This window comes from Engraulis encrasicolus, chromosome 8 (assembly GCF_034702125.1).
Source record: "Engraulis encrasicolus isolate BLACKSEA-1 chromosome 8, IST_EnEncr_1.0, whole genome shotgun sequence".
Taxonomy (NCBI): domain Eukaryota; kingdom Metazoa; phylum Chordata; class Actinopteri; order Clupeiformes; family Engraulidae; genus Engraulis; species Engraulis encrasicolus.
In genome coordinates, this window is record NC_085864.1 from 21,664,253 (window position 1) to 21,686,752 (window position 22,500).

Genomic DNA, 22,500 nt, shown 5'->3' on the forward strand with positions numbered 1-22,500 from the left:
TTCCACACACAATCACATTAGAGAGTCATTCATACAATACTGATCGCATTATTATTTTGATAGTCATAAAATCAAACAAATGTAAAAATAATGTGTACCGTTTGAAGTGTATTTCTGTGTTGGCACGCCTGAAAAGTAATGTGATTGGCTGATGGAGCAAAGAACTCTGAGCACTGGTGAAACGCACTGGACAACATCACATATGCAGAGTAGAATCCATTTATGTAGGCTATGCCTATTTTCAGAGGTGTCAAGCAATGCTATACTATAAGAAAATCATGCAAAATATTAAACATGTAATTAAAATGCATCTTCCAGTCAACATACGTTATTAGAATAGGCCTACTTTGTATTTACCAAACTAATTTGCCTTGTTTTCATGTGTGTTCACTCTGTGTTTCACTTGTTCAATTGCAGGTTTTAAAGTGTACTGTACTGTTAAAGTGTGCGCACATCTAACAAGTGTGCAATTGAATTTGAAAGATACATTACTCTTACTGTATGAACAGTCTTCCACTATTCTGGCCTAGGCTACAAAGCCAGAGTGCAGTAGCTAACTACATATTTGATCTATCAAAATTGAGTTTAGACTGAAAATGGTCTTCATTGCACTTCCTTTATCTTGTGATTAAGCCCTAAGGTCCAAAAGTGTCCCTTTTTTAGAGATGGTGCTGTCAAATTTGTAGTAACTACAATATCCAACCAAATACCAAGGATTTGAGGGCATTTTTCTCAGTTTCAATGTTGGCGTAGTTGCTGCACTTTGCCATTGTAGGGCAGTATTGTTGGCTACTTTAGAAGAAAATAAATGCAATGATAAAGTATCACTGCATAAGTAAACTGATTCATTTTGCAGTGTTGATTAAACACACACAGAGTTGAATTTAACACTACAATGAATGGGAACGTATGGTCCGAATATTGCAGAAACACTAGGCTATTCTACAATAGTGTTAAATTCGATTTTGTAAATGTAGCCTACCACTGCAAAACCAAATTATTAATTCTTCAGTGTTAAGTAGTTTCTTCCTGCAAATGGGGTAGCCAGCGGGCCTATTCAACTATGTGCTGAAAATACTCAACTACATCATAACAACATTGCTATGATGACATCACCGAGAGCCTTAATAAACAGATTTAGACATAGTCATTACAATGTTGGTGACAGTAAGGTTATAACATACTAAGATCTGTGTTAAGGGTAAGCAGTCAAAGACTTGCATTTGGGCCCATATAGTGCAGAAATAGTGCAAAATGTACTGTGTGATTTTTTTTGTGGTGGAGTATCTCACTCTGCGGAATAATTCCTCTTCACAGGCCACTGATCTGTCTGGATGGTGACCCAGCTGAGGCTTGAGGTCGCCCCCACCGATCACTTCCTTCCACATTTGTGTCACAGAGGCCAGCAGGGCTGGACTAGGGGAGAAATAGTGCCCGGGCACTATTGGCTTAAAGGGCAACTCCTGCCAATTTCAATGTGCTGTTGTATTGCTCACACTACCCTTGACTTGTCAGTACCCGGTGACGCCGCAGTTTTTGGCCCAGCCCTTTCTGAGATATGAGCTATTCTAATGGGGGCAACATTTGTTTACATTTTTTTAAAAAAATGAGCATAGGCCTACTCTTAATATTTTCCCAAAAGGTATCGTATCGCTGTTTGCTAGCTGTCTGCTGATGTTGCATAACCTTTTGGATGTTTTTGGGAATAAATAAAAATGTTTTTTTGAAATGTAAACAAAAGTTGCCCCCATTAGAATAGCTCATATCTCCGAAAGGGCTGGTCCAAAAACTGCAGCGTCACCGGGTACTGACAAGTCAAGGGTAGCGTTAGCAATACAACAGCACATTGAAATTCGCAGGAGTTGCCCTTTAAAGGGGCCTGTCACAATAAAGGGCCGCAGAACTGGCTCACCGGTGGGCCCCGCATCCTCGTATTTTCAGAAATGTAAAATGTTTTTTACATTTCTGAAAATACGGGCCCCCGAGGGTCCGGGGCCCACTGGGAAATGCCCGCTATGGCAGATGACCTGTCCAGCCCTGTCACAGAGGCCAGCAGGAATTAAGGTCACAAGTGAAGTGCTCAGCAGAGTACGTGTCGTGTCAGTCGGCTGAAATGTTTTGGAGTCCGTATGCTACTGGTCAGGGTTGCATTTCTCGAAACCATAGTTGCTAACTACATTAGCTACTTTGTTGTTTGCAATGCAATTTCCCATTGGCAATTACCCAAGTTGCTAACAGGCTAACACCTATGCTTTCGAGAGATGCACCCCTGGTGTGGTCTAAGCTCTTTTCCCTCTGATCTGCTTTTCATGAAATGCATGAAAGGTTATTATTATATCTCAACATTGCGAAACTAGTTTCATTACTTCTGGTTGTGAGTTCATTAATTATCATTATTATATGGTTGTGACGTCATCGGTCGAATGCTCCATTCATTTCAACGGGGCTCCCCAACGTTCGCACGTCTGTTATTTTTCGATAACGGACGGGTTGGTCTATAACAGACCGCTGTCAATGGCAACACGACTTTTCACTGCTAAAGCGACTTTTCAACAAGACTCTAATCAGCTGCTGTGATAGACAACACCTGTTGTCCTGGCTACCTAGCTGTTAGTGGTGTTCCACAACGGCGCAGCAACAATCTTTTGACATTAAAACTATAATAGCCTAGACTTCACATTAAATAGGCCTAAAGAAATGTCCCCGCCATGTGTGAATCATTTAAGTATATCCATATAATAAGCGGGTTAACTTTCGGCGAGTCGGTCGCTTTGTGGAATAGCAGCACTTCAGAGAGAACAAGACCCCTCCGCTCCGCGTCGGGGTCTAAAGATTCTCTCTGTCGTGCTGCTATTCCACGGTAGCGACCTTCTTGCTGAACGTTAACCCTTACGTAATGCAGCTAAACAAGAATGTAATATGAGAGCACATTATTATCATTTTTGTGCCATGATTAAGTAATAGTCGTGACTGATTGTTTTTGCCTCACACAACAATGTTGGTGTTATCCAATGAGTGTTTCCGTAGTCTCTGTGCAAATGGGCCCATGAGTCTTGCTGAAAAGACTCCACTACATCATAACAACATTGCTATGACATTACAGAGAGCCTTAAATAACTATTTAAAACTTGGTCATTAGAATTGTGCTGATAATAAGGTTATTACATGGGCTCTGCACAAAGGGGTTAACTTCACTTATAGAAAACAATATAGTCCATAATTTCAGGACCACCTCTGCAGGCAAGTGCTGTTGTCCACATGTGACAATGTGACAGATCTTTGACTATAGCCTACTGTTTTCTAGACCAGGCTACATAGGCGTGCACATATCGGAACGAAGTGGTGCCAAAGCACCTGCCCCTTTCCCTAATTGACATAAAATGCCCTTTTTGAAAAAGGTAAAAAAATAAAAAAAATTGCCACAATGCACTGTTGACCATGTGGACATGATAATCGATGAATGCCTTCCAATCAAATGCATAAGCCTAGTTAGGCAATCGGAAGTTCCTCATGCCCCCAGCAATGGCCAACGTGCATTCATTCGTTATATAGGCCTAATCCAGTGCCACGCAGTCCAAATGACCTGTCCTATTCAACCAGGTGATCGTTCAACCAGTATATCACCTGGTTGAATTGGACAGGTAAAACCAGGTCATTTGGAATATGTGGAACTGGATTGTAACTAATGAATCCAGGTGCAGTAGGCAGCCCATCACTGCATATTTCTTCTGTTTTAAATATTTTTTTGTCTTTTTCGGCTTAATTTGACAGGACAGTATGAGAGGTGGACAGGAAGCGAATGGGGAGACAAATGGGGAGGGGTCGGCAAAGGACCCGGTGCCGGGAATCAAACCCGCGTCAGCCACATGGTAGACGAGTGCCCTACCGGTAAGCCACGGCAGGGCCTCTTCATTGCATATTTCAGAAGGGGCCCCATATGTATCTCAGCCTACGCAGCATCAAAGCTAAAATTTGCCAGTTCAAATGTGTTATGTGGGCCACGTGTAGGCGGACCATCTGAGCTACCACTGGGACATACCGAGTTGGCTAAAGCAATCCCATTTCCATTCTCATTGAAACATTTCTGCTCAGCGTTCCGGTTGCCTGGGATACAAGGCACAGGGTGCTACCCAGCAGGGCCAATGACAGCTTGGGTTGGGTCCAGGACAAAGTCCTCTGAAAGGGCCCCAAACAAAATACATTCAATGTAATGACGACCAAATGATGGCCCCACATCTCCCTGGGCCCGGGACAACCTGACCCCTTTGTCCACCAAGCAGACCACCAAGCCACACTTCTCCTCTTCCTTTCAGAAGAATGGGACATGTATGTGTACAGTCTTTCCTTTAGTTAAAATTGATTTTTAAAAAGATGGATAAATACAACACATGTGGTGTCATTCTTCCTCATTAGCCCTGGAGACATCTTTAAGGTAAAATGTTCATCAACAGAGATGCGAACTGGATTAATAAGACACATTCCTGCTGGCTTTAGGCGTACACAGTGTATACGTATATACAGTATGTGGCATTTAATGTAGGCTAACTGGCTGGTCGCAAATTAGAACCTGTTTGATTTTGAATGACTTGAACATATCTGTGGAACTGGATTGCAGCAACTGGAACAAAAAATAACAACTCTCTAGGAAAACTATTGTGTAACAAATAAAAAATTGTGACATTTGGGTGTTGCTGATATTGCACATCACGTCACTTTGAAAACCATTTGCTGGCTAGGTACAGTGTGCATTACTTTTCTCTGATACTGCAGACAGTTATGATTCAAGTTGTGCATTTTAGTACTTTATTTAAAATCTGTGCAAGTAAACACCAAAAAATGAAAACAATACAAAATTATATTAACCATAATCATAATAATATAGCAGTTTATCTGCAGGAAACAATGCACATATTCATACAGTATTTATTTAATTCTTTAAACAAGCAGTCATTCTGAAGTTCCAACATAACTCGATTTAGCACTTGAACTGTCTGTGTAGGAGTTGATTGTTAGTCTTCTACTTGTAAAAGTGAATAATAACAAAAACAAACAAATATTAACAATAAAAAATAACAAACATAATGCACATCTGTTTCCAAAGTTTTTAACTATTTCTGTTTTTTTATCGTCTTTTATCTTTTTGTTCAGCAGTCTACAACTTATGACTGATGGACAAATCACATTTTTAATGCTATGGGCTTCATGGCAGAATACCTATGCTTTAAGACTCGGACTCCATAGACTCCCTGTGTCCTTTGCAACACAGGGGCCGTCCCATGCAACGTCATGCAACAGGCAGTCAGTATCAGACATAACACAACATGTTGCAGAAGAAATTACTGTAATATTATTACCATGTCGAGACACATGCAAAAGAGGGACTGAAAACTGAAAAAAACAAAAAACAAATAAAGAACTGAATTTATCTTTACCATTATTTACAGTGTCACATGACAAGCGTTAATATTTCCTCTGGGGAATTTAAAACATCTCTCTTTCATCCATACAAAATAGTTTGTTTTTTCATAAAAGTTAAGCTATGCACAGATATTTAGATTGCAATACCTAACAATGAATCTGTGACAATAAAGCTACGGTGAGTGAAAAAGTAAGACTTTAAAATGTAACGAGTCAGAAAACTTCTCAGGGAAACACAGAAAAATAAAACTTGCATCTTTGACTACCTTCCTGTGACACAGTTGACACTTCAAAAATAGCTTTGATGCTTAACTGACACTGGGTGTTATCTCATAGTCAAGCTGGGACTTCCCTCCCAGTGTACAGTAAATACATGTCATTTCAAACTGATGTTCATTCCAGAGATTGCATTATGTGTATGTTGAGTGATCAAAGTTTTGAACTTAAGGGACTGATTTTACTTGTTACAGTATGTGCCTTGCCAATAAAACAGTAAAAACCACGTGTTCATGTTGGCACATGTTACAACTGCTAGACATGGTACAGCTCACAAGCAGTTCATCAAATAATTGAGTATATGGACAAATTAAAGAAGTTCTGGAAGAAAATGCCAATATTTTCTATCCATATCACATACTCTGAAATGTGGAGACAATATTATGCCACACATGAAACCATTAATCCATCAGCGTGGCACTTTCCCTTGATAACAGATTGGGTCAGTCATATGAGTATTTATAACATTACAAACATCAGCTGCAAATGTTGAAATGGTCATTCTTCTTTCAAAAAAGTCTTATTTTCCACGAGTGAGACACTCAGTACTGATCAATAATCACTTTTAGTGAATTAGGGTGGAGGATATTCGAAAGTACTTCCCACAAAAAGGGATTATCACGCATGTATTCGGCAAGTGAAAAAGAGTAACATATCTTTAAAAGCATCAATCAGATGCTTTCACATGAACATAACAAATAGATAATGAACATAACAAAAAGATACTCAAGTGCCATGAAACTCTGTCATAGTAGACGGTGGTATTATACTTTCCTCAGAAAGTACTATTTTCTTCTGTGAAACAGAATTTCAAATTGTATATGTAAACATAACACAAAGAAGAGGGAAACAACTCGCAAATGGCCTCATAACTGATTGCTACATTAACATAATCACACATTTTAAAAAGGGGGACAGAAAATCAAACAGCCACCACGTCACATGACTTGATTCGGTCACTGGGTCTTTTTCAGTGACCCATTCAGCCTCTGGGCCTCACTGTGAGACCTCTCGTTCTGATCTCCCTCAGTCTGTCGCAGGTTGAGCGTCTGCATAAAATCCTGCCTGTCTATGGAGGACGAGGGTTCCTCTTTTATTTTCACCTGCAGCACGGGGCACGCAGTCCTACCCCGTTCCCTTTCCCCGCTCTCCCTCAGCTTCTCTGCATTGTTCTTCTGCAGCATGTAGTACAGAATGGGGTTGGATCTCATCAGCCGAGGTGAGTCTGGCTGAGAGTCCTCCTCCTCCTCCTCCTTCTCGTCCCCACTGGTGGTGGTTGGGGCGACTTTTGGTTTCGGAGACCCCTGTGTCCCCTGAGCATTCCAAGCAGGTGATCCAGGAGCGGTATGACGATGATGATGATGATGATGATGATGATGGGTCATAGTTAGCCCAGCATTCTGTGACCTTGGGTCAGCAGGAGCAGGGACATGTACTTGCATCACGCTAGTGGTCTTATTGTCTGTGTTGTTGTGGTGGTCCACAGACTGATGATGAGGGGCCCTGCCACCACTACTGAGTGTGTTGTAACTGTGCTTGGGAGAACCTGTGGGGGGGAGCGTGGACTGAGGGGAGAACTCCCTCAGACTGTTGTTAGAGAGAAGGAGTTGCTTCAGGACGTTAAAGCCGCCAGCGCTGTCACCACCAGGGGGAGAGTCACTGACAGCTGCAGCAGAGCACCTCATTGGTGGGCTGTCTGCGATGGGAGGGCTTTGGGAACCTTTGACCTCTACGTTGCCTGGCAATACAGAGTTAGAACAAGTGCTACTGCTACTGCCAAAACCGCTGCTGCTGCTATTGTTGTTGTTGCTGTTGCTATTCGTCGCCCTCTGAATATTATGGCTGTCAGGAGTCACGCAAGTCTCACTCCCAGTGGGGTGCCCTGCTTTGGGCTCTGGAGAATATTTCCGCTTCTTGGGGATGGTTGGCCCTTGGTGCTGCTGCTCCGGTTGCTGCTCCACCTCCTCCTTGACAGAGACCATCTTCTGGGAGTTGCAGTTGCCTGGGGAGGTGCTGAAAAGGACGGCCCTGGGCTGCTTGAGGAGGTGGCTGAGGAGGCCGTCTCTGGGGATGGGGACGGTCTCTGGGGAGGAGGAGGGCTCCTGTTTAATGACCGTGACGTGGGGGACACTGAGCAAACCGCTCGTGCTGCTGGAGTCTGACAGTATGTTCTGGCTGGTCTTTCTGGTCTGACGTTCAGGGCCAGATGTTTCATGATGCTCAGAAGGCGACTCTGGCTCTGTCTTCACTGCTACCGGTATGTCCATCATCGTCACAGGGCTTTGTGATGAGACACCCAGGCTCTCACACTGGCTGCTGAACGGTTTGTTGTCCTGACAATTGCCCCGCCCCAGTTCTCTTTTCCGTTTATTACACCCCACTTTGTCTTTGCTGGATGGATTTCCCAGGAGAAGTTGGAGAACGGTGCGCCTTTCCAGCAGGTTCTCGATCTCGGAAGAGGACTGTAAGGACTCTGGGCGTTGTTGCGAGGCTGTAGTAGCATAAGAGCCGTCGGACCTGGGTGAGGGGCTCTGCTGAACCGGCGGAGCGTTGAGCCTTTCCAGCAAAGTCAAACTGTGATTGAGCCTCTTTTCCTGAGGTGGCCTCTGGACTGTGGAGGCTGCTACTGTGGTGCTGGAGGTTTTGAGTGGTGGCGGGGATGGGCTTACACTCTGTTTCCCTGACTGTGCTAAATTCTGCAGTAACATACTGGCACTGAAGCCAGCCTCCGAAACGCTCGACTCACTTGGAAATGATTTGTTTGATTTGCACAGATCAAGGGGAATGGACTGTGAATGAGAAGAAGAGTCATATACTAAACTGTATGGAGAAGAAGCATTGCTTCTGGTGTCTTTGCCATACGACAAAGGGGGCAAGATCAGGGGGCTTTTACTTACACGTCCACACTGAGGACTTCGAGTCCTTGTCATTTCCTCACACCTGTTCACTACAGTATGTCTGGCCGCTGGCGCACCACGAACCTTAGGGATTACACCCGGGTGCAAATCTGGATTACTCAGACTTTTGTTCTTGTTGTTCACGTTCCCATTATTTTTATGGTCAAGCAACAGCTGCAAAAGGGTAACCTTGTGGTGTGGCTTCATTTCGTGATTACTACTACTACTGTCAAACTCTCTCTCCCTGTTGTTGTTGCAAATGGTTGAGTGCAACAAGGAGGCTGGGTCAGTCTTCCATTTCAGACATTCTGTGATTCTGTCTAAGGCAGGAGAGGAGGAGGTGGAGGAGGAGGAGGAAGACGATGAGGGAACGGGTGGAGGTGGAGGTGGAGGTGGAGGTTGAGGAGGAACACTGACCCTCCTGCCCTTAAGAGACAGGTCTATGGGGGTGCAGCTTGAACTACAACTACTCTCCGCATCACTGCTGTCTTTGGGGAAGCTGCTGTCAGGGCTCGAGTGCCCCCCTCCGTCAGAGCGTGCCGCAGGTGAGCCCTGGTGAGCGTACCTGGTGCTGAGGTCAGCGCGGGCCACAGGTGAGCCCTGGGCGTACTTGGTGCTGAGGTCACCGCGGGCCACAGGTGAGCCCTGGGCGTACTTGGTGCTGAGGTCACCGCGGGCCACAGGTGAGCCCTGGGCGTACTTGGTGCTGAGGTCACCGCGGGCCACAGGTGAGCCCTGGGCGTACTTGGTGGTGCTGAGGTCGCTGCGCATGTGCCCTCGGCTGTTGAGCTGATGCTGGGTGTTGTGATTGTTCAGCAGCTGCAAGAGCAAACTGCTGCAGTGCTGGGCCGGCCTGCTGGAAAAGGGCCTCTCGAAAGGCCGCCGCCCTCGGAAGGGGAGCGGAGGCCGAGGGGAGTCCCCCGTCCGGCCGTGGTGGTTTGGCGGAGTCCCACTCAGACTTTGTATGTTGGGGGTCAGAGTCGTCTCGGGGGTTCCGGCAGATCCGTTTTTGACATGCAAGGAACTAAGAGTGTCAGGTGTGGTCCTCTGATGTTTTGCGTCTGGCGTTTTGTTATGCGTCGCCATGGCAGCGAGCCTTTCGCTAGCCGATCGCCCCGCTGCGAGCTGCGCTTTGAGCGCTTGCTCTCGGGAGTACTGCTGCAAGTGAGCCTCGCTGGACAGTAAAAGCGCTAGCTGACTGCACGCCACGCTGGGCCTGGGGGATGGCGCGGGACTGGACCTGATGTTCACGATGTTCGCTACAGCTTTCAGTCGGTTCGCACAGGAAATCGAGCCATTGGGAGAGGGAGAGGACGATGAGGTGTTTTGGTGTTGCAGCACCTTTGGTGGAGCCTCTTGGCACTGTTGTTGTTGCTGACGTCTTTCCTGGCTGTTCCGCCTCCGCTGGTAAGGCACAGTGTTGTTACTACTCTGGTTCTGGGCTTTGCTCTTTTTGATCAGGCCCTTGAGCTGACTGGAGGCGGACTCGGGCCGGCATAGCCCAGGCTCTTTATCCGTCTCCTGTTGGTTTCTGTTAACTACGTGGCTGCTGCTGCTGCCTTCCCCCTGCTGAGGCTGAGGCTGCGGTTGCTGCTGCGGTTGCTGCTGCTGCTGATGGTTGTGATGTTTCAGGCTTTGGACCAGCTGTTGGGAAAGGGCCACGTTCTGGAGCCTGGAGCTGAACGACTGCAGCAAAGAGGCCAACAACGTACTCTCACCAGCACCACCTTTACACGTCTTGGAAGAGCCGTTAAGACCACTGGTGGCGTGGTGATCGTCCATGTCTTTCTGTGTCTGACCATTGGACTCGGCAGGTGGTAGTGGTGGTAGTGGTGGTGATGACCTCGTTTTGCTTTCGTGTTCCGTCGTCCAGACCTCGGACCTCAGGAGCCGGGCCTTCTTCAGGTGCTGTGTGCCTCTGCCGTTGGTCGCCACAGTGACCGTCCTCTCCAGGTCGGCGTTGTTGTTGTGTGGCAGTGGAGGGGTGTGATTGGGCTGCCCTTGGCTGCCTGGCAAGGTGGCTTTGTTGTTGTTGTTGGTGCCTTGCTCTTGGTTGCCTGGCATACCTGGGTGCCCAGCCTGGCATCTCTGCTGCGTGGCGGTGGTGGTGGCACCCTGCTGTGCCCCTGCGACCTGATGCATGAGTAGGCCTTCGAGAAAAGTCAGAACAGCGGAATCGTCTTGGTGCGTCTCAGGGCCAGTTTCCTCCCCATGAGTCATGTTCAATACTATGCTGTCTAGTATGGTTCTGCACCACGACAGAGAATTCAAAACAGTAAAAAAAATATAAATAGGTTTTTCTCTCGTCCTTGTCCTTTTTCTTGTCAGATGAGGAAACTTGAGACTCCGATCTTAGAAGTTACAAAAATGTGACCAGATGCATCCCTTGATACACAAACTGTAAAAAAAAGGAAAGAGCCAAAAATGTCCACGCATCAGATTTCTTCATTGGTTACACTACTAGATGACCTTGCGGGTGCCATAGCTCTGTTTGTTGTGTCCGGGGAAGAAGGAAGGACGTTCATGCTGGCTTGTTACAGTCCTTGGAAAGAATTGAGCAGGGGCATGCCAGAGTCTCGTCCCCTGTGAAATTCCATGGCAGCCGGGCAGCGTGCGGGTCAGTCTGCCCCTGAAGCTCTGTGGATGCCGCTGGAGATGGGGATGCCTCTCTCTCTCTTTCTCTCTCTCTCGCACACACAGACACAGTCTGACCTCGTCACCCACGGCTCATCCACAGAAGAACCTGCAGAAGAGAGAGAGAGAGAGTGGGGGGGGGATAATCATATTAGAGACTTATAAACTCTACTGAGTCAACACTTGTGATGCCACAACTTCAACATTTCATATGATTACGTATAACTATATACGTACGTATACCATACATCGTGTATACTATTTACATTCATAATGCTAAATGTGATCATTTAAAAATAATCGCATTCACTTCAAGTAATATACCTGGGCTTTTTTGTGATTACGTTTGTGTTTCAACAATATACGTATAGATTGAGTAAAGAACAGATGAACTCAGTCATGTATCCAGCATGTGGTTACAAAGACCGATTTTATTATTTTATTTTTTTTGCTATTTTTTTCTCTTTGGAGGGCATATGTGAGTGGGCAGAGACAGGCACCAGCACACCATCTACATCATCTAGCCCAGAGGTTCCCAAACTTTCCTCCCTGTGCACCCCCTTGTACATTTCAATGTAGTTCGCGCACCCCCTGAGCGAATATTTTGGTGTGCTGATGGCCACGCAAGCATGGATTCACTGCACATTATGCATATGCATATTCATTTTGGGGATTTTTCTTTTCCAATAGTGTAGTTAAACTACACTTCAGATGGATCCTTCCAGCATACAAGTCTAAATACAATGAAAAATTACATAATGTTCATCAATGCTGGATAAAAACTCACATATCCACCATTGCTCTATTCAGCTCACACACCCCCTTTATGCCTGGCCGCACACCCCCAGGGGTGCACGCACCCCAGTTTGGGAAACCCTGATCTAGCCCAAAGCAGCATGCATGGTGAATGTGGGTGTGTTGTAGCATGGTTGCATTGCATCGGGTCTTCCGAGAGCTTGTTTGACCCCTTTCATGCGAAAGACCTCTTGGCTGAGAACTAATCCCGGCCAAGCACTTCCCGTACGTGCACACTGTCACTGCACCCACCCCCGCCCTTCTCTCCCTCTCCGTCACTCACTCACTCACTCTCTCCTGCCCCAGCTGTCATGCCCGTAAGACCTCAGTTTAGCAAGGACGCCAGGCGGGGTAAACAAGGTCAGGTCACGGAAAATGAAGCAAGTTCAAAGTCCACAATTAGCCCAGGGTTAACTGTGTCCACTGCCAATGAGATAATATATACCGTGGTAGTAGGGCCAGGTGTCCAGCGTTCTCACACAGCGGTTACATAAATACAATGGGACTGTTAGAGAGATTGTAACAGTATTCGTTCTTTTGTGCTGTCTTGTTATTTGTATGCAATAATTTGGCACCACCAATAAAGCACCATTTGCATTTGAATTTGTATTTGAGATTGAACAAACATGAGCAAAGCTAGTATCTTTTAGCAAGAAAAAATATATAGGCATATAAGTATTATGTACAGTGCCAAAAAATATGGTCATCGTGTAGCAGTATTACAGTTTTTCTCGATTGGTTTGGCTAATTTCTTGAAACCGAGATGACATTTCTATAAATTTTGGGTAACTTGGCCAAACATTCTTTCACTTCTGCACAACAGTTCAGAAAACTAGCAAAATGTCATATACCTCCCAAAACAGTTCATTCTTGCATCAGCACTAAACCTTCTCCCACATAAATAGTCAGTACCATAAAAAGGGCATATATCCTTCTCAATTGCTTTGGCTCATTTGCATTCATTTAGTCATTCTGTCAAAAATAAACTGGATGGTTCAGCATAACAACATGGATCCTCATCACTTGCTCATATCACTCCAAACACGGTTTACCCGTGTGTCAAAACTAAATTCCTTCCACAGAATGTCGTTTGAAAAAATGTCAAGAAATTAGCTAAATAACAGAGGAAACTGTACTATACACGGTTGTAAAATTATTTTCTACAAACTAGTAAAGTTACAATATCATCTGGCCTGTTGAACACTGTCATGAATTTACTGTTTACAGTAATTACATTCTAAAATATTATGTCCTTCACTGGTTTGACAATTGTGTAGACTACTTTGCATATAATGACTTGCACAATTAAATCATGCTGACATATTTTGGAGAGTGCAACCCATAGACTGAGAATTGCCTAATTCGTTTAGATAAGAAAGGTCAATTTATTTGAAAAATGTGCTAAATGTATGCTCAATGTGTCAACTGGAGGGTACTTGTACATATCCATCTGCATAGATGTACTAAACATTTGAGGCATGTACAAAGCATTTGATATTTGATGAAAGCAATGAAAAATGCCATTCTGTTGTGGGAAATTGAAAGTTGGTTTGGGAAATTGTCCATGTTGTTTTGGGAATGTCATCTCAGTTTCGAGAAATTAGCCAAACCAATCGAGAAAAACTGTAAAGTAATTCTGGTGTGTGTTTGTTAGTATGGGCCTTTTGATGAAGTCTGCTCATGCCTGTGTGTGTGTGTGTGTGTGTGTGTGTGTGTGTGTGTGTGTGTGTGTGTGTGTGTGTGTGTGTGTGTGTGTGTGTGTGTGTGTGTGTGTGTGTGGTTATGGAGAGGACGCAGATCACTGTGTTTGAGGTCAGTACACCTAATGTGCCAAATTCCCCCCTCTGCAGTTCAAATAACCAGCACGCCCCAGTTCTCTCTCTCTCTCTCTCTCTCTCTCTCTCTCTCTCTCTCTCTCTCTCTCTCTCTCTCTCTCTCTCTCTCTCTCTCTCTCTCTCTCTCTCTCTCTCTCTCTCTCTCTCTCTCTCTCTCACACACACACACACACACATACACACACACACACTCGCTTATGCGCACACACACGAAGGCACACACACACACACACACACACACACACACACACACACACACACACACACACACACACACACACACACACACACACACACACACACACACACACACACACACACACACACACACACACACAATGCTGTGTCATCATCTGCCTGCTTCCTCCACTCACCAACAGAGACTACACTACACCAACTAAATATCTGTACTCTATAAGTGTATGTATGCACATACTGTATTTCCTTGAATGAGTGTCTGTATACATGTGTGCATACACGTGGCAGTGTATTTTCCTCTAAAGGTTTACACAATATTTCCGTTACTTTTCAGGGTACATATTCTTTCAGGGTATAGTAACCTTTTGATGTTTATGAACATCAAACAGAAAGTACAATGAGTCAGAAAGTACAATGTGACATGAGACCAAAGGCAACAGTGAATACCAAAAGTCACAGCTGAAAAAGCCTGGGATGAAATCAAAAGGGCAATTTTAATGGTAAATATGGCTTCATGGTAATAATCAAACTCGTCAAAACTGATGTATTGGGAATGTTAGTCTTTGCAACTGCCACTACTCTTGATACAACAACATGGCTGAACAGAGTTAATTTTGGTATCTTTTCCCTCTACCACTGACCCTAACCATTAACCCATGCAGTCGGAAAAATAAGCAACGGAAACCACTCACAAGAGAGTTCGCCATGGCAGCATTCCGGAACCGAGTAATTAAACATTTCGGAGATACGGGTAACCCTGAGTGATCTGTTAAGGTGGAATAATAACAAGCCTGTGGCCCCCTGTAACAAAAGTAGGCCAAATCTGACGCTGCTTAATGGTCCGCGGACGCCTATCTTAAGAGCGACCCACTGGGTGGGTTAGCTAGCTTTGCCACTAATTGGCACCTTAGCTCACGGAGCATCAACAAAGCGGGGGCGATGGTGGTTAAGGCCTTGTCAAGCCGCTAGACAGGAGGTATGACAGGAGGGTCTTCTAAGATGGCCCCTGTCTTAGTATGTGAATGCTCCAAAAAATAAAGAGGGAAAAAAAGAACAGTACCCAGTGTGCTGTGTTTATTGAACTTTTCCTATTGATCAAGATTTTCTGCTTTACACCTGCACCTGGACAACTGAAGGGTTATGCACAAGGACTTTCAAGCAGTTTTAAATACAGTCTTGGTCATGCTATTTCTGCTTAGTGCACTGTGTAATCAGCAATACAAATCTGACCTGATGCACTTTCACTTTCCTTGTTTTTAAATGAACTGGTATTAGACGTTTCTATTTCACTATTACATTTTATATTTTAATAGGAGTCAACTGTAAACAGGACTTGTCTTTGCAAAATAGATGTTGATCGGCAACTTACTTCTACCATCTGTGAGAAGGCTGTCCCACTATGCCATTGCTCAATAGTAAGTACGGGCAGCCGTGGCCTAGTGGTTAGAGAGTTGGTCTTTCAATCTAGGGGTTGCCGGTTCGAATCCCCCCTGACCTCTCCCTACATTTCCATCCATGGCTGAAGTGCCCTTGAGCAAGGCACCTAACCCCACATTGCTCCAGGGACTGTAACCAATACCCTGAAAAATAATAGTTGTAAGTCGCTTTGAATAAAATGAAAGCGTCAGCTAAGTGCAATGTAATGTAATGTAGTAATTATCTGCAAAACAAAGTCATTTAGTTGTCCTTAATGAAGCAGTATGTATGGTATGAAAATGCTATGATATGCGTTTTTTAGGTCCCGTGTCTTAAACAAGAGATGCTAGGACTCTCCCCTTCCCCCTCCCCAGGAAAAGTAGCAAAGTAGCAGATAGTAAATTATATGCCCTCACCCTGCAATCCATTTGTGTTATTTAAAATGCATGATGAGGCAGAAAAGAACTCTGCAAGATCGCCTACTTCAAACTCAAGGTCACTCCTCCCTCACCTCCTCCTCCTCCTCCTCCTCCTCCTCCTCCTCCTCCCCCCCGCTGAGTGGCTGTGGTTGATGCAACAGCTGGCGCCCATACAACACATTAGGTTATAATAAAAAGTGACAAACCTGCCCTCGTTGGTGTGGATCATGTCTAACACCTGACAACTCGTGCTTAGCATATGTGCCCTGGATATCAAAAGAAGTCTGAAGGTTATAGTTATGTACTGAGCACTGCAAACAGATGCCCAGAAACCACTGAGAAGAGAGAGAGTAGCCACCGCTGCCTCTACACCAGCGGCCTCCAAATATTTTCTTCCCAAGGGCCATATTATAAAGCCCAAATGAGGCTGAGGGCCAAACAAATCGCCCGACTGTATGACCACAGATAGCACACATATATACAGTGTATGTTTTCTTTTGTTCCAATCTCATGCCAAATGTTTGCCATGTCTGTGCCGGATCTGGCCCATGGTCCGCCATTTGGAGACCCCTGCTCTACACTGTAAATAGGAGAAGTTCCTCAAAGACCCCTCAGCTGGTTCGTTGGGGAACCAAAAGGTTCCCAGAGGAACCCCGAACAACCGCTCTCTGAAGAAACCCCAAGGTTCTTCAGAGAAGCCTTAGGGCAGGGGTGGGCAACTCATGTCTCGAGGGCCGTTTCAAGTATAATTTTAATGTTATGCTGCTTCACATGAAATATGACCTATTTTATAAAGGAATCTTAGAAATCACATTTGCAATTAAGTTATATTCAAGGGAGGGACCTACAGAAGGTTGGGTCTGTTTAAAGGTGGCTGCCTTCAGTATAGGTATTGAATATATTGTATACACACACACACACACACTGTATATATAGTATAATATACAGTATAGGGTATATATGGCACACAACAATGAGACTGCCCTCCTCTTTAGACAGAGACATGGAATCGCTCATGTAGGCACACACACACACACACACACACACACACACACACACACACACACACACACACACACACACACACACACACACACACACACACACACACACACACACACACATTCCTGAGATAGCGTTCAGTGACTCAGACTCAGTCAGTCACCGAGCCAACGCACCACTCGATCTAGGTCACCGTGACCTACTTCTAAAGGGGAGCATGACGGCCGGGGCAAGGCATCACGCATCAGTGTTTCGCTGCCCTCCTGGAAAACACCCTGGCTGGCCTCCCTCTTAGTGGTGGATTCACCAATTACAAAGCCAAACTCAAGTCCAGTGGGGCTGGGGGGGTGGGCAGGGCCGCTGACAGCTTTCGCTGGGCCCGGGACAAAGTCATTTGAAAGGGGCCCCCTACCCAATACATACAATGTAATGGGGACCCAATTCTGGACCCCGTATCTCACTGGGCCCGGGACAACATACCCCTTTATCCCCCCCCTGTCGGCGGGCCTGGGGGTGGGGGTGAAAAAAAGGGAAGAAAGCGTAAGAAAGGGCCTGTGGATGACCTACATACTGACAACCTAAACATGTCTCCTGGTGCTCTGAAAGGGTGTACCCTCCCCTCCCCCTCTCTTCGCCGGTCATGAGGAGGAACACCAGGCATACTGTAAGCTTCTATTCACTGGATTCACAATGATGAAGCCAAAGAGGTTACTGTGAGTGTGTGCACACGTGCGTGCGTGCGTACGTGCGTGCGTTTGTGTGTGTGTGTCTGTGTGTGTGTGTGTGTGTGTGTGTGTGTGTGTGTGTGTGTGCACGCAGAATTGTATAAAGTAGAAGTAGACGTAATCTTACAGATGTAATTACAACACTATCATATTACATGGTTTCAACTTTGTACCATCACACTAGCGCTGTCATTACTTCTTCAGTACTTCTACTTTATACAACTCTGTGTGTGTGTGAGTGTGTGTGTGTGTGTGTGTGTGCGTGGTGTGTGTGTGTGTGTGCGTGCGTGCGTACATGTGTTTATGTCCCGCTTCCCTCAAGGCAAAGGGGGAAATGGATTAAGAACAAAAAACAACAACAAACAACACAAACACATGAGAGGGGAAGTTTAGGCTGACAAATTTGGGTAGCTCCAACAGTTGGACAGGCAGGATAAATATTTGTATTTCCTTGCCGAGATGGGAATAATCTTGCTCCCTGAGGGGTTTAAGTGGGCATGGGAAGCAGCTATGAGATAGGCCTACCGCACGGTAGCACCAGAGATTCTTTAAGTATATAGAGATATGCCAATGTAATACAGTAGGTTGCTATGGGCACCTAACATAACCAGGTTCCAATCTGCCTAAAGGAGCGTGTCATAATGCTCCTAGCATGGAATAGAACAGTCCTTAGGTCTGCCTAGGTCTGCCTAAAGGGGGATTTCCCCCCCTCCCCATTGCAATAATACAACCTGGAAACAATGGGCCAATGGAACCTCTCTCTCTCTACTCTCTCTGACATTATGGTAATGCTTGCCACACTGCAGACACACTGCATAGGATTTAGGGTCCTTAATATGAAGAACCTTGAATGCGCATAATAAGGATATAGGCTACAACTTGCTGTGACTGCTTCTTCAGATAACGTATGTTCCCTGTTTGAAAACGCTGCAGAGCAGCACACTAATCATATTTTCCTCACTAGTTGGATAAATGTCAATACAATACAATACAAATGTCAAAACAATATGTATAGTACCTTATGAAACATCCTATTAACTTTGCACATGTGTTTCAATGGGATGTACCACTATAGCAATGCACAGCTAATACAAGATTATGCATCTCAATCAATTTCAAGGTTTGTGGAAATTTCTTTGAATTGGCTGATGGTTATGAGTCATTATCACCATGGTAACCAAACACATCCTCTACAACCTGGTAAGTCCCCCTCAGAATTGAGAGGAGGGTGGGCGGGAAATATCACTATCTATCTGCTGTGACCAAATATTACACATTATTTTAAAAGACTTTAAGCCTCTAAGATGCTGGAGTGCTGTCTCTCCCAGAACACCTGGGGTTAAGAGAGAGACGAGCCTTTGTGATACCAGCATACGTACGTAGACACACACCATATAGCCTAGCTCTGCCTCCCCCCCCTCTCCAGACCCGAGACAACAGGCATAGGTACAGTGTAGTAATCAATTTGCACTGCAGGCAGGGAGACCAGGCGGAATACTAATGTGGCATTGCTGCTTGGCTACCGTACCTCAACCCCCCCACAACCCACCACCACCTTCTCTCCAACCCCCTCAACCCACCCCCCACCTTCCCTCCACCCCCCCACAAACCACATCCCCACCCAACCAACCAACCAACCCCCACATACCCCTGTGGTTCCCAAACCTTTTCAGCAGGGAGTCCCTTTTCTGGCCTTCAGAATATTTTCACGACCCCGCACCCACCATAGTCTTAGCCCAGCAATGGATTTATAGCAATATCAGCGGACAAACTATGAATGGAAAATCAAGCAATATTAATATTATTAGGCAATTTTTTGTCCATTAATATTGCTACACTTTCCATTAATAGTTTGGCCGCTACTGTTGCTAGAAACCCACAGGACAGCAAATCTATTAACTATTCAAGTCCCCTTTGTCTGTGACCCCTCTTCAGTACCTCTGCGACCCCTTAGGGGTCCCGACCCCTAGTTCGGGAACCACTGCCATACCCCAACCCAACCTTTGTCTCCTTCCCAACCTCAATGCCGCCTCTTTCTCCCGATGACACCTCCCCTATGTGTTCTCCTGCTAAGCAGTATATGGGGCCAGTCGCCTTGTCTGTGCTCAGATACTGTAACTAGCACTGTTAATAAAGTGAGAGTGCTGTGATTATAGAGGACTCTGTCAGCACAACTCTGCAGAGAAAAGAAGCTATAAGTGCACACACCACAAGGTCAACGTTGAACCTATATATTCTCTCTTCTCTATCTCTCTCTCTCTCTCTCTCTCTCTCTCTCTCTCTCTCTCTCATCATCCATGATGCCACACACAGTGATACACACATCAACACACGTGCACACATATTCATGTAGGCCTACATGTAAATATAGAAAACCACACACAGGTCGAAATGTACCTTTTAAAGCAGGACACGTACCTCCACACACAGACATGCACGCACGCACGCACGCGCACACACACACACACACACACACACACACACACACACACACACACACACACACACACACACACACACACACACACACACACACACACACACACACGCCTCTATTGGCCTGATATAATTCATCATATTTTACTACTGACGGCTTTTTACCCCGGCTGAGCGATATTGCATCCTGGCAAAGTGACAACAGCACAAGACACACAGCCAGGATCCTCTGCTGTAAGGACATTCCACCCCACCACTACACACACACACCGACACACGCAAACACGCGCGCACACACGCACGCCCACACACACACACACACACAGACAGACAGGCACGCACACACACATACACACACACCGCTGCAAAAGCTACATCTCCAGAGCTGGATTTTAACCTAGACAGGCAGACATGACCATGGTCTTTCTCTCTTGATCCCCAAGTACACATATAGCCTACACACACCACTACTTCATCATAATCAACCTCCTCACACCGATACACACAATAAATTCATGTTCCTCCCCCATGCCATGTAAACACACACACACACGCACGCATGCACGCACGCACGCACGCACGCACGCACGCACGCACGCACGCACACACGCATGCACGCACACACACACACGCACACGCACACGCACACACGCACACGCGCACGCACACACACACACACTATATAAAAAGCAGAGGGAAAAAAAACAAGCCAGACCGAAATGCTTGAATGGGCAAGAGCTTGATTGCTTCCCAATGCCCCAGAGCCCTGAGCTCTGACGGTGAATGGCATTTAAAGTCTTTTCTTAATTTGCCAGGGAAGATAAGGACACACACTGACAAACACGTGTCCTTACTCATTATTTAGAGACAGCAAAGCTTTTAGACCATTGCAGCAGAGCAAATACAAAAGTGGACATCAGTTCTGAGTTTTGTAAGCCATTTATTTCAGTATGATTTCAGGATTTATTGTCTACCGATTGTTAAGATGATCATTAGCGAATATTAACACACACTTCTGCCACGAGTTCGATCGGTATGTACGTAACTTAAAGCATGAAGTACTCTTGCATTTTCTTACTTACTGTTTTAATTGAAGAAAAATGTACGACTGTCATTTGCAGAATTCGTAGCGCATTTGAAGCCAACAGCAGCTACTCCACAACCTTGCTAGGCTACTGTACGTGATTAGTTTCCTCTCTGTTTGCATCTAAATTGTGTTGATTGAATGCCAAATTCATCCATTTGTTTGTCAGTCATTTCCTGCCGAGTCAGCAGTTTAATGACCTTCCCCTGCCTGCGGTAAGTGGAAATAGAAATTGCACATGGGGTGGGGTAGGGTGTGTGTGTGTGTGTGTGTGTGTGTGTGTGTGTGTGTGTGTGTGTGTGTGTGTGTGTGTGTGTGTGTGTGTGTGTGTGTGTGTGTGTGCGTGTGCTTGCGTGCGTGCGTGCGTGCGTGCGTGCGTGTGCGTGTGCGTGCGTGCGCGTGCGCGTGCGTGCGTGCGTGTGTTTGCATGTGCGTGTGTGTGTGTGCGTGTGGGATGGGGTGGGGGTGGTTATGAATAAAGGGGGCCAGAGAGCCTTCCAGGCTGAGTGGGGAGACTGTGTCTGTCTGAAGCAGAGGAAGAAGTAGGTGGTGTCCCAGTAGTAGTGCGTCTAGATCTTTGTGTGTGTGTGTCTCTCGACTCTCTCGTTGTGTGCTCCTTTTCTACTCCTCTTATTTTCTGTCAGTCTGTCTGTCTGTCTGTGTTCCTCTGTCTGTTTCACTCTATCTCTCTATCATTCTCTCAAAGACACACACGCACACACGTGTACACACGAACGCACGCGTACGTGCGCACAATACGCATACACACACAGATATACAAACGCATACGCAAACACACACACACACACACACACACATGCATATGCAAACACACACACACACACACATACAAAAACATGTCTGTCTTTCCTTCCCCCTCACTTTAATGTCTTTCCACATATATAGTGCTAGGGGAAGTCAGTCTCGCCTCTGAGCAGCCTGTGAGGGGGAGAGTCAATATGGCGTATTATCCATCACGTCCCTCTAAAGAAGATTGTGGGGGTGGTAGAGAAGAGAAGGACGACAGGCGAGTGGGCGGGAGAGACGAGAGCCCGGAGGAGGGGAGGTAGTGGGTTGGGGGGGGGTAGATGCCAGGACTGCTTGCCTCTGCAGAATTAGGAGAATTCCATCATGTACATAACAAGCGTGATTATCTGTGTCTTAAACGAAAGAGCTCAACCTACAGTAGCAGTGGGACGTTTCTCTCCCCCAGAGTTGTCAATCGCGGATTCGGGAAGGGAAAATGTTGCTACTTTCAAGCAGTTTCATAACTAGCTTTTTTCAGATTACCGTATAAATAATTAGACATGTATGTGAGTTAATACAAGTAGTTTGGAATCATTGTGGATACATAGATTAAACAAC

At 45.6% G+C, this 22,500-nt stretch overlaps 1 protein-coding gene across 1 annotated transcript in view; it reads right to left on the bottom strand.

Annotated features, from left to right (window-relative positions):
* Positions 1-4,763: 4,763 nt before the first annotated feature.
* nrip1a (nuclear receptor interacting protein 1a) overlaps positions 4,764-22,500 on the bottom strand; it is a 50,318-nt gene continuing 32,581 nt past the window's right edge. The window contains exon 2 of the mRNA XM_063205163.1: positions 4,764-11,334. Within this exon, the coding sequence (XP_063061233.1) occupies positions 6,651-10,811 (4,161 nt within the window). The 5' untranslated portion in view covers positions 10,812-11,334 and the 3' untranslated portion in view covers positions 4,764-6,650. The remainder of the gene's footprint in view (positions 11,335-22,500) is intronic.